Below are 18063 nucleotides of genomic sequence, written 5' to 3'. Positions count from 1 at the left end.
GCTCGGCCCGCCAATCAGCGCCGCCCCGCTGTGTGACGTCACGGCCGGCAGCCGCGTCCCGCCGCACGGTGATGTCACGCGGTTCCGCCCCTCCCCCCGTGACATCACGGGCTGCTGGCGCCATCGCGCCTCACCCCCTCCAGCCTCCTCGTTAGAGGAGCCAGCAGCAGAGCTCAGACACTGCAGCCACAGAGGCGGCCGCCGGGAGGAAGGCAGGGGAGGCCGCTCAGTACCAATGCAGAGCAATTCTTTTATTCCCTCAACAGGTTTGCAGCCAGCCCGGCCCCCCAGCCTCCAGCAGGTGGGGATGGGAACCACGCACTGGGGCCTCAACAGTGGGGCGAGGAGAGCTCCAGCCCCAGAGAGGCCACCAGCAGCACTGTGCCTTGGGCTGGCTTTGAAAGAACGACAAAAATGCCTACATTCACATTAAAAAAAACCAGAAATTCACACAGAAGTTACAGAACACAGGCCAGGAGGAGAAAGGGCAGCAGCACAGGGCACTGTGCTTCCTCCTGAGCAGGGCAGGGGGGCACCACCACCACCACCACCACCCCCCTCTGTCCCAGCGCAGGCTCCACATCCCAGCCCAAGGCCCAGGACACCCCAGCTTGGCACAGGTGCTGCAGCCCTGGCAGAGGGATGGGGAGCGGCCCAGCAGCAGGTACAGCTGTGCTGCAGCAGCACCCTGGGCCCAGCAAGATCTCCACACTATTTACAGCACTGCACCAGGTCCTTTCTTCCCACTCGTGCCCCCCAGGCTGCAGCCAGCCAAGATCTCTTCCTGCAGCTGCAGCTCACGGCTGTGTCCCAGCAGTGCAGCTCCACCTCCAGCGACCAACAGCAGCAGCAACTACAGAGCTGCGAGCAGGCTGGAAGAGAAATCCCCATTTAAAGTTCTGCGTGGAAATGAGAGAGGGGGGCTGAAAGGAGGCACGAAGCTGTCCATGCACCGGGCAGATGGTTGGGCTCCTGGCTGGCTCGCTGCAGGGCCAGGCTCTGTGCAAGCACACTCAGCCCCACTGCTCCCAGGGGCACGAACCCTTCACAGCAGGAAAGCATCCAGGCTGGCCCGGCTGCTGCTGCTGCAGGCACGTTCAGGGGCAGCAGCTGCTGCTGGCCTGGAGACGTTCCTCTTGCTCTTCACTGCTATGGGACGGAACTCTGTAGGGCTTGTCTGAAGGTAGGGCCGTCAAGGGAAGCACACACATCAAGGCTCTGGGGACATAAGCAGCACAGGACCTGCTCCAGAGCAACCTGAGCTCTGAACTTGGGACCCAGTCACATATTTACACCCTGAGGCACTTTGGTAACACCCTTAATAACATGCTTTAACTTTCATTTTGTCCCGAAGAGATGGGCTGTTGGACTCCATCTCTGCAGGCTCCCTCCAGGAAAATTAAACTACTCGAAGAAAAGCTCCTTGAAGGTCAGGCTGGGCTCTGCCCCTACCCACAGAAGCAAATCTCAGGCACACTCCTATCCCACACTTTCCACTTCCATGCCATGCCCTAGTGCACAAAGCAACGTCAAAGCACAACCAACAGAGTTTCAAGATCTACCCTGCATATCAGAGCTGGGATATTGGGCAGACAAAGTGACAGTAGGCAGAACCTGCAGCCTCCCAGGGCACGGTGACACTCCAGGGGCAGAGATCTTAGAGTAAGGAGTTCTCCTTGCCCGTGATGGCATCGTACAAATCTTCAGAGACAAAATAAATATTAATGTTCTTAGTAAGCTCAGGTCTTTGATGCCTTTGCTGTCTCTGCTGAGCTCGGGCTTGTTCAGAATCAGATGCAGAGCAACGTGATGGTGATTCCCTGAAGGTCCCAGCCACAGTTTGGGAAGCTCTGCCCCAGGCTACCAAGCTGGCTGAGACAGGAGGAACAGAGGAGGTGCCCCCCAGCATTACTACTGCCACACAAGCTGCAGGAAAGGATACAGGCTGTATGAACTTGGTTCTGCCTCCCAAGCCATCGTATCCCATCCTCACCTAGGAGAGACAAACAAACGTGAACGGAGCAGCACAGAGCCTTGGCTACTTCTTGTCTCGGTCAGCAGAGAGCCTCACAAGCCACGTGCTCTAGGGACAGGTTACAAGCACCTGGAAACACTCAGTCCTTGTGCTAAGCCCTCACCTTCAGAAAAAGGCAGGCCCAAGGGTATTAGTGAAGTTTGAGCATCTTTCTGATGTAAGCTGAGCCTTCAAGACTGCAGCAAAGCTTCAGATTTTTTCAGTGGGACTGATACACACAAGGAAAACGCCCAACACTCCAAGGAGGTGGAACTGGATACATAAGGCCATTTAATCTGCTGCCAGGTAGGGAATGACCATCTGTCATCTCCAGAGCTCCGCAGGACTGGGAGGCAGCCAGCTCGCACTCCAAGATTTACTCTCCCTACGCTGAATGTGGCAAGGTAAAAGCCTCATTGGCTTCCTCCTGTAGGGTAACCTCGGGACAGAAGAGTGCAGTGACAGCCAAGCTCACCAACAGCACTACTCACCTTGCCCATGTTCGTGTGGGGCCGCAGCAAGCTACCCGACACGGGCTTCTTGGAGAAAACTGAGTTTCTGATGAATGCTGGCAGGAATCCTTTCAGAGTCTCGTCCTCCAGATCATCTCCCCAGTTCTGTCCCACAGAATAATGAGAAAAGCTCTTTAAGCAGCATCACCTGCTGAATGCAGTCTGTATGCGGGCACTTGCTTAAGGTAACAGGCAGTCCTGTAGCACATCAGGCCAAAGAACAGTACCTCCAAGCCTCCCTCTGGGGCTCGTTTGGAGCCATGCCTGGGAGGCAGGACATTGCATCCAGCAATGCCTAGGGGACAGCTGACCCACAGCCCTCGCAGGCAGAGCCCACAGTGTGTTTGCCAAGCACATCTGATGCAGGAGAATCTGCAAGCAGCACGTGCCCCCCCGCCCTCTCCTGCCCAATTCCAGGAGGCCTCTGAGGCAGCAACAGCGTCTCTAGGAGACAGTCAAGCAGAGTGCTTTGAAATATGTACTGTGGTGCAGCAGATAGGCCAACCTCCAGCTAGAGCATCTCCTGCACAGGAAAATGGGGCCTTTATCTCAAGCTTATTAATAGCAGAATTGAAGAGGTGATACAGCAAACAAGATCAGTCCTTTTACCTCCACTGTTTCCTTTAGAGCTTTCTTTGCCAGATTTACCACGGGAGGCCTGTAAGAAGCACAAGGAGCAAGTCAGCAGAGATTCATTGTTTGACTGGAGCTGGCAAGGACAGACAAGGCAAAGCAAATGACGAAAAAGCTTGCAGTGCGACATCAGGCAGCTGGAGAGCATCTGATCTCACACAGCAGCTTCCAAAGCACAGAGACTTTCATCTCCTTTAGAAAGAAGAGGACAAACTCACTGCTTTTTATCCAGCTTCTGCTTTTTTGCAGCACTGAATGGAGATCTGCAGGGCTGATTTTCAGGGGTGTCCACATCAAAAGCGTCATCTAGGTTGATCTCATCACTGTGAGCTGGACGGCGGAGCCTCGGGTGCTGCAGTTCAACAGGAGTTGGGCTGCAAGGCCATTCAAAGCATCAGCCATCAAGAAGTTGCCACCCATCAGGCAGAAGAGGAGGGGGAGCTACAAGCTACATCATTTAGTTGGCACAACAGAAGCAGGATTAAGATCTGAACCCCATTCTGTTTACAAGTTCCAGAAAGAACAACCCAAACCCCACAGTCCACAGTCAATGTCTCAAACCACTGTTCCACCTTCAAACACCACTGCTCACAGCAGCAGTCCAAGCCCAAGCAAACAGCCCAGCACACTTCTGCTCAGCACACACAACCCAGTTTGCTGTACTGGGCTCATAGCACAGGTTGCCAGAAAGAGGCTCACTAAAATATAAAGGATGCCAGACCAAGCCTTAATCATTCTGAACTCCTTTGTTTGGCAAAGATCTCCAGCCCCTGTATATCAGGGCACACTTGCTGGAAGGCCAACCCTGAGGCAACCACAAGAGAAGCTCTAGGGATATTTCCCTGGCAGGGCAGAGTGGAAGAAGTTTGTCCAAACTTCGTTCTTTCTTCCATACCAACCTGATGCAAACCCACCAAAATACGCACTTCTTCAGTAATCCAAACACTGTCTTGTCAGCAGCAAGAAAACAAAAAATACAAGAAGAAAGATGACTGTGCTATGGCAACGCCTTCCAGACCAGCATGCTCCTGCCTTCCCAGTCAGTACTTAAACTGCTGGTGCCCTCACTCTGACATGCTATTTGCTATATTTGGCCTGTATCCGAGGATGCACCGCACTGACCTCTCAAAGACCAGCCGGCTGAGCGTCTCTCTAGTTACAGATGGCACTTTCAGAGTGTCCTGCAGTATGTCTATCTTCTTCTTCAGACTCTAGAGGGAAGAGGAAAGGCAGTGAGACAAGAAAAGATTTAGCAGCCGGTCCTTCACCCCTCTCCCATAACTGAGCATTGGCCAGAGCTCAGAGGTGGGGCAGATGAAAGCAGTAAGGTGGGCAGATCCAAGCAAAACCCAGCACAGCTCCTGGCATTGCTGCTGAAGGTTGTGGCCAGCTGCCAGTTACTGCAGGCTGAGGAGTGATATTCTCACCAAGATCTCCTTGTCTGCATTCTTCAAATCCTTCTGGGTGCTCTTTAACTCCTCCTTTGTCTTCTCCAACTCTGAAGCTGTTTTCTGCAGCTGCAGAATAAATAACACCAAAGCACAGAGTGCCGATTACAACACACAGGTAAGGGAGACTATGAATCCCCATGGGAACGATGTGCTCCATGGCACACACTATTTTCCTGTTTTCGGGCTCAATTTTCCCATGGCAGTCAGCAAATCAGAGCAATCCGATTGCTGCTCATTTCCTCAAGCTGCCTGCAGAGGGATCTCCAGGGCTGTCTGCCCAGCTTAAGTCTTCCCACAGCATCTCTGCCCGACAGTACCAGCTTTTCCACGTTCTAACACTTGGTGGCTCCATCCCGAATTCCTGCAGGCCTTAACACACACCACATCACAGCATCACAAACCACAGGCCGGACGCCGGCTGTGCATCAGCAGTGCTGGCACACTGACAAGCCTGATTCAGCACAAGAGTGTGCCAGGAGCCGGAGGTTGAGAGGTGGCCTGGCACCACAACAAGGGCTTGAAGTGGGGTCAGGTGCTGGGCCAGCCCACAGAGTGGCAGCACAGTCAGCCCTCTGTCAGCCAAAGCCGAGCGCGCTGACTCGCATCCTCCTGACCCAAGTTAGTGACTGTAGTTTGGCACAGACTCGGCCAACAGGTCAGCTCCAGCAGCAACGCTTCTTGTAGGGAGTTAACTCGCTTAGGAGCAGCTCGGTATTCCAAGAACCTCCTCCTCTGTTTGAGGGGACCATAACAGCTATGGCTAGAGAACAAAAATAGGCCAAATCCACCCACAGTCTCTCACTTTCTGAGCCTGGACTCTGGCACAACCCAGGGAACACCTGCTCCTTGGAGAGCAACGCAGGCATTTATCATGGCAACTTGCTACTGAAACAGTAACTCCCAGCCTGGGCCAACAGGGCCCAGCCAGGCTGGAGCAGGGGCAGCACAGCAGCAGGGACATATCTGCAGCTCTGTGGCAAGACAGGGCTAAGCCCTGCTCAGCTGGTGCTGGCTCACACCTCATTTCCTCCCAGGGCCCTGACTGCAGCAGAAGGGGCTGGTGGTTGAACAAGCTCATGCTCATGCCTGGCAGGACAAAGGCAGCACTGCTTCTGGAGCACCACCTGCGTGCTGCTGTGTTCCTGGCTCTGCACATCCTACCCCAATGACATCCTCAGAGTCCACAGTGCTAGTAACAGCCCATGAGCTACACACAGCATCATACTCTGACCCAGAAACCCCTGCCTGACACTTCCATGCCAGCTGTACTGCTTAAGGAGAGCTCACTGTGGGAGGGGGTCACTGCACAGGGCTGGGAGCACAGTTGCTGACCAGGTATCACCTTTACATCTCTCATGTTCTCCTTTTACCTTACTGTTGACAGAGAATAGCTCCTTCTTCTGCTTCTCTGTCATCTCACTAGAGATCTTCTGAGCCTCCTTCAAGTTCTCATATTCCCTGAAAAGAGAGAAGAAGAATCATGCTGCCTTTAAAGAGGATTGAGCTAGAACTTACTAGAGGCCCTCAATTTGAAGATGTGCAACTGCAGAACCACCGAAGAAAACCCAGGACATACAAAATCCTTAAGGGAACTGAGCTGAGCGTACCAAAATGAACCAATGGTGTAACAAACATCATCACACATGGCAGGGAAAAACATTTGCAGAGGATGCCATGCCTAGGAGCAGGGCATGCACAGGATTCACCAACGAAATGGAAACTGGATTCAGAAACATTACAGTTGCCAGCGGAAGAGAGAGACAAAAAACAGAGCAGCCTCTGTACTTGCAGCAAATAGAGAACTCTGCTTTAAATGACTTTACAGAGGCTTCATACCATTGGCCAAGCACATTGTTCCCAATTACACCACAGGGACACTTGCCTCATTACAGCTTTGTATCAAAGCTGCCGTTATTCAGCTGCCATCAGAACGGACCCAGAGAAGCTGTGGTTGTGCTCAGCAGGACCAGAAGCATTTCCAGGTAGGGGATGGCAGCACTGCAGATCCCGCGTGCCAGAGCATGGTGTGCTCAGAGCACTTCAGGCCACAGCTGCACTGTGCAACGCAGCAGAGGGTGCAGCCCAGAGCTCCTCATCCTCCCATTTCCCCCCAGGCGTGAAAAGAGAACTGAGGGAATGATAATGACTGCATAGGTGCACTGACAGCTCTGGAGACAGTTCCCATGGTGACACGCGTGTCACTGCAGTGACAACAGGAACGGTTCAGTGTGACAGGCTCCAATCTAGGTCCCCAGGATCTGTCAGCCAAAACCTAAAGGAGGCCCAAACAGGGACGAGAGCCCCGCAGTGTCTGTGTGTCTGCTGGGACTCAGCAACACGTTCTCTTCCCACAAGCCCAGGCCAGCATGAGCAGCCCATGCCGAGCCTGAAGCACTCACTTCTTCAGTGAGACGCAATAGACTGCAAGCTGCTCCACTGCTGCCTGCCCAACTCCCATCTCTCTGATCATCTCCTCCACTTCGGGGCGCTGGCTCTGAAGCAACAATTCAATCCTGCAATAAAATAAGGAAATGTACCTTCAGCTCATGAGTCATGAACAGAGCAGGGAAGAAGGCTGCAGCCCTGCTTCCCCTGGGGAGCCCACACAGGCTAAGCTCCTGGATGTAGGGCTGGCAAAGAGATGCAACCACTCTACGAGGAGGGTATCTTTGCCAGGACAGAGTAGCACTACGTGGACTAGAGAAGAGACAGCTGTACACACCCGCTACACTTGGAACTGACACACCAACTTGTAGGCCCTATACTCATACAGCTGACTTCATTCACAGGCTGGGATTTGAGCTTTGCCCCAGAACCCTCTCCAGTAATAGCAACAGCACATAGCTATGCTCGGAGGCCCGGAGACAAGGACAGTCTGCACAGAGAATCATGTCCTGCTGCTGTTCAGGGAGAGCAGTTGCCTGGAAAGAAAGCTGGGCTGAGAGCACAGCCAGGCAAAGCCTGCTAATGCAGCAGTTTCCAGCCTTATGGGGTAAGGAGGCCCAGCAGTCCCAGCACGTGGGGCTGGGAGGTGCAGCAAGCACAGCAGGACCTCTCCTTTCCTCTTGGAGAAGGGGAGAGACATGCAGCCCAGTCTATGAGGCCCAGGATCTCACCGCTCCATGGCTTTCAGCTTGTTTCGCAGGCGGCGGGCCTCTTCCTTTGAACTTCTGTTATCCTCCTGCTGCTGCTCCAGGAATTTCATCTGTTTCTGCAGAGAAGCAAGCACACACACACCGTCAGGAAGGCTCCAGGGATTGTTAGTAAAACATCCTGGCTTATGCGCACTGCGGGCAGCTGGGAGCATACACTGGCTCTTAATGCTATCACCACCTCAGCAGCCCAGGATTATGGAGAATTTAGCTCCTTCCCTGCTGAACCCCTAGCTCTGCTCCTTGCTAGCACAGCAGGGTCTGAGTGCTAATCGCAAGAGGAGCGTGGTGCTGGAACTGCTTTGGATCCCCCTTTCTGCTGGGTGTGTTTGTGGGGCTGGGCAGCACTCTGTGCACAACACAGCAACCATGTTTTTCAAAAGTGAGGGAGTTCAAAGCAGGCAAACCTCACCAGTGCGTTCTGCTCCCTAAATAGCTGAGCCCTTTGCTTTAGCCTTCCAGTTTTCCTTGCTCTTAGCTGCTTAAAGCAGAAATAGGAATGCTGCATGGGTCTCTCCCGCAGATCTCAGCTGAACCAGATGCTTAGCTGGGTGCTTCTCTCACCCACCTGGGGCGGCCACGAGTCTCTCACAGCCAGCACCTTTCCAGGCTCTCCAGTAGCAGGCAGCATTAGCAGCAAACCTCAGCTGAGGTAAGAAAACACAGAAGCCAAACAGCTGTGACAGCGCTGGGACTCTGCAGAGCTGCAGGTTCACATCTTGCTTTTCCAACTGCAGAGCCCACCTTAGGCTGTTGCTGACCAAAGATCTCCACATTCCTGACCCCTGGGCCAGGTCAGAACAGGGCCCAGTAGCAGACTTTTACATGGAGGTTCAGCAGCAGCTGGCAGAAGATGGGACCTGCTCACTGCCTGTGAGCTCGACCTGCCTCACAGCTAGTTAAGCCTCTGTATTTACTGCAGAAGTTCAGCGCTTTAATCTTTAAATGATGCATGTAAGACAGTGCTTGGCATTCAGCTGGGAAACACTGAACACCACAGAAAAGATACCCTCAGGTCTCTACTCCTGCCCTTCTCGACTTTCATTAACAGGACTTCAGCATACTCAGGCTTTTGCAACAGACAACATAAGCAGAGTCTCTTCCTGAGATGCCAGCTAGGAATGTCAAGCATGGAGATCTTGAGCTGAGAAGCAGGCACCAACTTCCACTGCCACACCTGCCTTCCTGAAGTAGGAAGCATCAATGCTATCCTGCCACCAGTACATCTGAGATTCCAGGAACAGCTTGGGAATGCCAGGCTGCCTTTAGACCCGAGAAGATTGGATCTAACCTGATGGGCAGGCAAAAAAGAGCTTGTGCTGTCCCACAGCAAGGCCCGTGTGGTGGTGACTCCTACTTTTATCTCCTGCCCTGTGACAGCTCATGTCAGGCAACCTTCATGTGGTTCCTCCAGGAGGAGCCCAGCCCTGTACATGGTGTGCAGTAAGACAGCTCCATGCCCTACCTACAAGCTCTCCCTGGCTGCATGGCCTGGCAGGTCAAGGAGTGTAATGCAGTGCAGGCTCTCTCTACCCTACTCCCTACTAAGGGGCAGAGATTTAAGGAACTGTCTGAACTCTGTGCTCGCAGTGAGCTTTCAGCACACAGTACAGGCAGCCAAGCACCAAGTCAAGGCTGCACTGCTCACCACAAGACATCCCAGCCAAGAGTCTCTTGTTCTTACCCCCTTCCACTTGCTGTTTATGCACAATGCATGACTATGCACTGAGTCACTGCACGCTGAAGCACAACAGGAATATTTGATCCCTGGACTTTGCACATTACTAACCTAATCGAAGGAAAGCCCTGGCAACAGAACAGACAGGAGAGTTAGCTGGATCAAATCCCACTCAGCTAAAGCTTGCAACTCCCCCTCCATATATATCAGTTTGATTTCTCCTCTGATCAAACCAAGAAACTAATTTTCCTTGAATCCCGTCTGGCCAAAACCCATTTCAGGAGAACATTCTACCGCAGGGAGCCGGTGCTTCTGCAGCAGGGCGCGGGGGCCAGTTCCCACACTCCCCTCACACCACTACCTTTACGACCAGCACTGCAGCAGCAAAGCTCAGCTAACACCCCCAGGCTGGGCTGGTGGCCCCCCAGCCCAGGCCACCCCTGCCCTGAGTGCACAGCCGTTACACACAGCCACAGGCCTGGGTTTTATGGCTCTGAATCACCCTCAGCATGGCACGCAGCCAGTACCTCCAGACTGGCGTCACTGCTCACTTTGGGTTAATAAACCCAAAAAGAAAACCCAGCTCCGCAGCCTTCCTGTTACTCAGAGACTGAAGTGGCAGGCGTCTCGAGGCACCCACCCCAAACTCCCACCAGCACAGAGCAGTGTCAATATCAGCATGGCCTGAAGGCAGCCTGAACAAAATTAACATCGATCGTGCAACGGGTAGAGCCAAAATCCAGCAAGGGATGGGAAAGGTACCTTGAGAGAGGAACACAGCATCTCTGTCTCTCCCAGCACCTTCTGGAGCGACTCGATGGTGGCGTTGCGCACATCCAAGGTGTCCCGCAGCCCATCCACGATGGCCTGGCATTCCCGCTTTTCTTTCTCTAGGAGAAAAAAGAAAACCACGGCCTGGAAACCCAGACCTCAGCAGCCCCACATACAACAGCAGTCGCACAACAAACCACAGCTGATGGCACTCTCGGTCTCCATGCTGCTAGGAGTCGGCCAGTCCTGTAGAGACCCATTTCCCTAAATGCTGTCTGCAACTGGGCTTGTAGCAAGCAATTGCTTCTCCCAGTGCCAGCAGGCTTCAAGATTTTCTTCAGTAAAGATAACATGTTCCCTTTAATAGCTTTCCAGCGCCAGTCCTGCTAGCATTAAGCTGATGTATCTTAACTCCTGCGTGCTCTCCAAGCCAGGCGTGTGCAGAACTGCTCTCTGGAGTCACACTGAGCTGGAGAGCTGAGCCCTCAGCTCATCCTCCCCATGCAGAGCCTGGCGTGCGGGGCAGCCCTTTGGGGGTTGCAAACAGCCAGCCTGCTCAACAGGGACAGCAGCACTGCGTCACCAAGCTACTGCACCTACCCCAGGGCACCACCAGCGTGATGCACCCACCTCCCTGTGCAGGCCACCCAGCACGAGGCACGCAGCTTCGACCACCAGGGAGAAGACTGTGAAAACAGCGCCAGATTTCCATTTGTTTTGGCGAGACAAGCGAAGAACAGCTCACAAAGGAACAACCATCAGCAGCAGCTGTCAGAGCTAAGCAGGGAACAGCCAGTTCAGCTACTGGGCAACGAAGAAAAGTAACCCTCAGTGCAACTCTGGTGAGAGCAGGGTGAAGTCTTGAGCTCCTCCTGCCTTTGTCAAAACTGCCTGTGGCTCCAGTCTGACAACAGCAGGAAGTCACTCAGCACCCCTCCAAAAGGGCCATTCCTCCTTCCAAGCAATCCAGTGTCAGGTCGTGCCAACACATCCCACAGAAGTATGGCACTGCTGGACAAAAGTAAGGGAGCCACATGGGACTGAAGAAGCTCAGGAAGAACATATCCCAGCAGAAACACACAGGTGGCTGGGGAGGTGTTGAAGGAAACACATTTCTTAGTAAAGCCTTTTTTCTCTGTTGGTCTGAATAACCCTTCCTCACCAGAGGCAGCACAGCCTGGAGCTGCCCCCCTGCACTTGCAAGGACTCCACATGAACCAGAGGAGCCTGGGCTTTCCCTTCCTCCGATCCCAGCTGCCCAGAGGCAGATGGCAGGAGTCAAATCTCCCCATGCTGCAGGAATGAGTTCTCAGCTCGTTCCAAGTGCCTCCCATTGCGCCTGCTGGGTCTGTACAGAGCTCTGCACCTCAGGAGCCATTTGCAAGCTGATAAGGGACTGGCAATTACACAGCTCTACTACAGCACGGAGCACAGAGCACATCTTTAAGAGGAGAATTTATACACAAGAACCACCAGAGAGCAGAGTGCCCATAGCAAAGGAGGCAGGAGGTGGGAACTGCTTCTTTCCAATATGAAAAGAGGATGGGACAGGGAATGTCACATCCAACCTCTACTCACCAGAAGCTGAGAAGATGAGCAGGCCTTCAAGCAGTTTTTCTTGGATAACATCCTAGCAATAATCCCAGCCACCTTCCCCAGAAGATCTGGCTCTCTACCAAGTCACTAAACTCAACCGAGCTGGCAAGAGAACGAGCCTCAGAATAGAGACGTGCAGGCTGTGCAGTGCTGCTCTCAGGCTAAGGACCGAATCCTCAACCTACTGGCTAGCTGAGTCTGTCTCGTGCAGGGAAGGCAGAGTAAAGACGACTCTCAGGGCGTGGGTGAACCCCTGGCATTCTTTAAAGATTTTTCCTTTCTGCTAGTGTGACTTTGGATTTCTGTCACTCAGACTGACATTTTCCTTTCTGCTCATGACTCATGTCCTGATGACAGGCTGCCTACAGACGATGCTCGAAAACCATCGACAAGTCTCCAGGGCTTTTGCTTTTCCTGCCTCCCTCAAACATCCTCTAAAATTAAAGATGGGAAAAATGGAAGTGCACACAGCAAGCTCCGTCTGCTCTTCAACTGACACACGTGGCACCGCAACAGCCAAACAAAAGCCAACACCTTCCCACTGCAGCCTGGGCACCACTGTAGCTGTTAGAAGGAAGAAGCCTTTGGCACGTGCAGCTGTGAGCTTCCCGGTGCTCAGACCACAGGTTTTGATTTTGGCAAGCTTACTCCAGACAGAGCTGTGCTGGACTTTCACAGCTCTTAATCAGGGAGAGGAGGAAAAAAAACAAAAACAAAACAAAAAAGAAAAACCATATTTGCCTAAATTGGCAAAGGAGACCCCAGTTAGAGCTGAGCTGGGCTGACTTGTGAACTCTGGCTCTGTTATACAGGTTATACACAGTTTTGGGCAGTCTCTCCTCAAAGACACAGCTCTGAAGAAGCTCCTCCAGCAGAACAGCTCACAGCCTGCACCATGGCCTCAGCTTCAGTGAGAGGATGCTCTGCACACTCAGCCCTCCGACCTGGACAAGCAGCTCAGACAGGCAGGCAGGGCCCAAGGCCTGCTGGCAGCTGGAACTCACCTTTCATGGAGAGCTGAGCCTTCACCTTGTCCAGTTCATTCTGAAACGCAACACAGAAAACCCGATTAGGAAACAGCCTGCAGAGAAGCTTTCACCATATCTTCAAAGGACCCGAGAGGTTTCTCGGCAGGACATTTGCACCAGCCATGTGCTAAGAATAGCATGCATTAGCAGCAAGCACCAAGCTACAAACAAGTACCATCACAGGGAACACAAAGAGCACCTCCAACTGGCATTCTGCGGGGAGGGAAGAGACGATCCCAGTTTTGTCTTAGCCTTGTCAACCTTGCGTTTCTCACACTGTCAGTCATCTCGTTTTAGCTGAATAATTTTGGAAGGCTCTCAGGGAAATTCAGGAAATCAGACAGGAAGAATTTTTGCAATGTTTTTACCTAAACAGGGCAATAAAACAGGGATGATGCCAGACTATCTGGATCAAGAGCCACTTTGAACTGACGTGAACTTGAGCCACGTGCAGGTGAGGGGCACAAAAGCACATCCAAACATCTGAAAAGGTGGCAAAGCGTCCAGATCAAAAGGCATCGCCAGCATTCTGAGCACACTAAGTCACTGCAGTGCGAGATGCTGATATCAACTAACAGCTGAGCCAAACGGCCATAAACAGATCGCCAGTGAACCCATCTGTACTGAACAGTGGGGACCCAACGTCCCCTGGGCACCCCAAAGGCCTGGGGGAGGTCAGGCATTTCTAACATCTTAATTAAGGACTGGAGAGAGGGAGCAAATAACCGTGGTTTAAATTATGGATGAAGTGATATAACCTACGAACGCTGGAAAATAGCCAAAGGATGGATGGAGTTCATAAAGATAGGCAATAGATATATTTATATACATATTTATAACTCACACCACGTTAGAGATAGAGGGAGGAAAGAAAAAATACAGGGAAGAGTCAACAGAAGATGACTTAAAAAGCTGTTAGAGCTGCAGAGGAAAGCACATAACAAGCCAGGCAGGAACTGCAGTGGAATAAAACCACAATAAAATGCCAACACAGTACTGAAGCCGAGCACACAAATCTGTGCAGCCTGGAATGCTACATGCAAATCTGAGCTGAGAATAGCAGTAGCAGTGACCACAGAGCTGACAGGACCAAAGCAAAGCTCTGCTCGTGACAGCAAATGAGGGAAGGAGAGCATGGGATCTAAAGCTGGGTAAGCAGAAGGGACAGAGGGTAAAGCCTAGCAGAGCTGACTTAGATTTGCCCCCAGGGGGACAACAGAGGGCTGAGGTAGAAATAGCTCTGCTGCAGGAACTATTCTGATGCAGCCTCCTCTGAGTCCTATTCAGGAACGATTAGTGAGCTCACAAGATGTGCTAATTACCATGATAGCAAAAGAAATCCTGGGCTACCGCAGGCAGCTATGTAACATTACCTCATTCATCAACTTAATCTGAAATCCCTCATCTTCCACCACTGTTCCTAAAGGCTGCTCCCAGTTTTCACTCTGATAGATGCAAGTTCCTTTGTCTTTCTGCCAGCCTGATTACAAGAGAATGCAGCCACAAGATATTGCAACCACAAGCCCTCAGCTGTCCTCCCAGGTTTCTACCCTCCCTGGCAGGTTTATAGGCAGGAACCCTCCCCTTCTGCCTCCCTTTTACCAAGCTGAACAAAGTACCCCAATCTCCTCCCTAAGATGGGCTCTCAGCTCCCTAGATACAAACAAGTAGGATGCCGGGCTCCAGCAAGCCCCGGGGCAGCGTCTCTCCCCAAAACTCACATTTCTACTCCCACAGCAGAAACATGGAGACTGTTCTGATCGCTGAGAACCATCTTTAAAAGCAGTACAGGAAAAAAAAAAACAACCAACCAACAAACAGGCTGAGCACTAAAAAGCTGAGATATGCTGCAGCGCTCAACCTGTGGTCTGCATCGACTCCAGGGAACCAGGATACCTTCGCAGCGTTAGCTGAAACCCACGCCTGCCACTCAGCCAGAAGCAGAGCAGCTTCAGCTCTCATTCAACCCCAAGTATTTCGGAGCAAAAGTGAGAGTGGGGATCAGCAAAGGCTGATCACTCAGAAGATAATTTGGGTAATTCTGCATCAGAATGCCATGAGGCAATTCTTCCAAGCACTTCTAGCATAACAGATTTGTCTCTCTGGGATGACACAGCTTCACCCTCAGCTTTCTAGCACGTGGAAGCACACCCTCTTGCCTCTTGGCCTCTCGAGAGGCCAGGCTCTCATCTCAAGGCATCTGCAGGCTGCACAGCTCCAGCTGATTACACAGCAACCCTCAGAGCTGTCCGTGGGGCAGTAGAACCCTATCAGCCAACCGTGCTCCTCTGACAGAAAATACTTGGTTCTTCCCTATTACACAGTGACCTCAGCTCCCTCGTTAAAATACCTGTGCTGAAGTCTAGACAACACTGCTCTAATGGCAACAAAATAAACTTTGTAGGAGCTGTCTTGCTGCCATGCAGGTCTACAGTCTCTTGTGAGAGGAAGAGAGCCAGGCCTTTAGCATGGTCTACATGGAGGAAAAAGCTGAGGGAGCCCATCTTGGACCCTGGGGAGTGGATAAGAGGAAGGAAAAAACAGCTTTTCTAGGGCATTTTTCACCATACAGCCCATCACTGAGTCACTCATCTATTTACACTTATGAGACCCGATCTGAATGCGTCCTAAAGGCAATGTTTACCTCCTTCAAGCCACTGCTTTGCATCTGAGGCGCACAGCTTCCAGTGCCCAGAGATGCTTTTTCATTTCCTCCGCACGCAGATCTGGTCTCCAGTTTATTGGTGGTCTTTGAGAACAGTGCTACTGACATCACAGTCTGGCTTGCTTTATTTTAAAAACATACAGTATACATATAGCAGTTGCCATGACGATGCTAATTATGGTAATTGCTGCACATGCTGATTCTAAACACAAGAGGATACAAGCATCCCATTATACCGAGGTCAACTGATGACTTTTTTTGGAACAGATAACTCCACACATAAGGAGCCATGCATCATCCATATTAAGCAACGGAGTAGAGCACAGAACAGCCCCTGTGCCTTAATCCCTCCTCACACACAGCTCTCCACAGCAGAGTTTGGCTCTTGGAGAACATCGCTCAGCTCTTCTACTCCAGCCTGGAATTCCTATGGGGACCCAGCAGCAGCACTGCATGCTCCTGAGGGTGCAGCTTCTGACGGTTCCACTTCCTAATATCTCTAGGAAAACCAAGTCACCATTGCTGTCCCACTTCCTTATGAGCCCATGCAAATAAACCCACCTGTCAGGCCGCAGATACCTGCAGCAGATCACTGAATTCAGCACTTTTTCTCACATGCATTTTGGCAAAATCTCTGCAGTCACATTCCCACACAACCACTGAGAGGAGCTTTGAGACCCAGTGGAGAAGAAGCAGTTGGATACTTACTTGATTCTGCTTCAGGAGGCTTCCAGGCTAAGTAAGAACAATAAGAAAGAACAATAAAGCAGAAGAGGAGGCCTCTTGAGTCACTATCTGAGATTTGGTTGGACTAAACCAGCACATGGGAGACCGCCTCATGGCAGAGCTTAGACTGGACCATGACAGAAAATGTGGACAGGCCGGAGACAATGAAGTGCTTTGGGTCTGAAATGTGAGCATAGCACAGCAAGCAGCAGCTCGGGAAGCAGCTGGTGGCAAAGAACCAGCATTCCCAGACATGTTTCTAAGTTGCTCAGAGCACCACAGGATAGAAGAACCCCATCAAATACCTGCAAGGTCTCTGCATCCAGTGCTGTCTGCTCCTCCAGCGCAACATCAAAGAACAGCTTATTGATTATGTGTCTTTTGCTGACCTAGAAGCAGAGAGGGGAGAGGTTGACTGGCACACACAGGAAGAAACAGTACATATAGAAGATGCACGCAGGGGAAGAAGGTGGCACCTTGCCACAAGGCCACAGGAGGCACGTCAGTCCACGTGCAACGCCATCCCTGGCAATATCCTGCTTCTGCTCAGCAGCACAACTGCAGGCCCCCCACTCAGTTTTGGGAGCACAACTCCAGCCAAGCTCCCGAGCTGCAGCAGAAAGATTCAGGCACTTCTGAATCGAGCGCAGTCTGTTCTCTGGCAGCTAAGGCCCAAGCAGCTGACGCTGAGCTAACATGATGCCAAATCCAAAGACAGAAGTACGTGCTGCTTTCTGCAGGCAGAAGGTGCTGTAATTGAATTTGATAGCTCTCCACACCTCCCCCATGCAGTTACAGCTTTGTGTTTTAAGTATTATATACAGTCATGACACCAGCTAATTGCATAGTTACTGCTACATAAGATGTTATTTCGCGATAACTCCATGGTAACCCAGAGATGTAAGCGGCAGCGAAGAACAGAGGGAATCAACAAGTCAGGGAAGGAACAAGGGCCGAGACCTTGAGAGGAAAAAAAGCACGAGCACAGAGCAAGTCCCAGCAACAGCAAGCTGGAAGCCTGCACCAGACCCCTCCTTCAGCTGCACGCACCAAGCCCTGCGAGGCCGATAACACAGCAGCCTCCAGAGAAGCGCAGCTCCTCCCTTGCCAGCACAGCACATCCTCAACGAGAGCCAGGACTCGGTGCTAAGAACCACGGCAGCAGTTTGTCTGCCTGACAGCATCCCCAGAAACGCCGCTCTGAGGGCCCGGGGTTTCCTTCCTGCCCTCCCCAGCGTTACACCAAGCAGCGAAGGCTCCGGCACAGATATCAGCAGGGCACGCTCGCCTCCATCCGCCCTCCCTCATCCCCCAGGCCCGGGGCTCCAGGCCGGAGGCTCCAGCAGCGCGCGGTGCCATAGAAACGCGGCGCCGACAGCGAGGGCGGTACCTGGATCCTGCACTGCGGGCAGGTGCGGCTGGGCGCCGTGTCGAACCACTGGAACAGGCTGCGGAGGGAGAGGGAAACGGCCGCTCAGACCGACACCGCCCGCGGGCCGAGCCGCAGCCGAGGGGAAGGCCGCACCCCGGCTCGGCACCGCGGCCTGAGGAAGAGGCGGCTCCCCTCGCCCGCCCGCCCGCCGCTCACCATGCCCGATGGAACGTGTGCCCGCACGGCACGGCGGCCACGTCGCGCGCGTTGTCGAAGAAGTCGGAGCAAATGGTGCAGTGCGCGCGGATCGGCATGGCGGGACCGGCAGCGCGAGGCCGCGCGGCGCCGCGCGATTCAAACCCGGCCGCCCGGCCGCCGCTTCCGGTCCAGGCCGGAAGCGACGTCACGGGGCCCGCGCTCGTCCCGCTCCCCGCGGGGCTGGTCCTGCTGGCCGCCGTGCCGGGC

General features: G+C 52.8%; 1 protein-coding gene across 1 annotated transcript; it reads right to left on the bottom strand.

Annotated features, from left to right (window-relative positions):
* Positions 1–60: 60 nt before the first annotated feature.
* Positions 61–17993, bottom strand: LOC125698871 (TRAF interacting protein). The gene is made up of 15 exons (XM_048957777.1): positions 17815–17993; positions 17617–17674; positions 16532–16615; positions 12812–12851; positions 10203–10330; positions 7727–7821; positions 7010–7123; positions 5981–6068; positions 4587–4676; positions 4282–4370; positions 3378–3533; positions 3136–3184; positions 2506–2631; positions 1943–1993; positions 61–1177 (listed from the first exon to the last, which is right to left on the bottom strand). Exons 1-15 carry the CDS (start codon positions 17910–17912, stop codon positions 1046–1048), a joined length of 1398 nt encoding a protein of 465 aa, XP_048813734.1. The 5' UTR covers positions 17913–17993; the 3' UTR covers positions 61–1045.
* Positions 17994–18063: the final 70 nt, after the last annotated feature.

The sequence above is a fragment of the Lagopus muta genome, chromosome 11 (genome assembly GCF_023343835.1).
Source record: "Lagopus muta isolate bLagMut1 chromosome 11, bLagMut1 primary, whole genome shotgun sequence".
Taxonomy (NCBI): domain Eukaryota; kingdom Metazoa; phylum Chordata; class Aves; order Galliformes; family Phasianidae; genus Lagopus; species Lagopus muta.
Note: the sequence above shows the minus strand (reverse complement) of the source record. Positions and strands in the feature narration are given on the sequence as shown.

Excerpts from the sequence above, each read along its gene's own strand:
- LOC125698871 (XM_048957777.1), bottom strand. The coding sequence starts at position 17,912 with ATGCCGATCCGCGCGCACTGCACCATTTGCTCCGACTTCTTCGACAAC. Across the intron at positions 16,616-17,616 it reads GCCCGCAGTGCAGGATCCAG|GTCAGCAAAAGACACATAAT; the intron begins GTACCGCCCTCG and ends CTCTGCTTCTAG. Across the intron at positions 4,371-4,586 it reads ATGCAGACAAGGAGATCTTG|AGTCTGAAGAAGAAGATAGA; the intron begins GTGAGAATATCA and ends TCTTCCCTCTAG.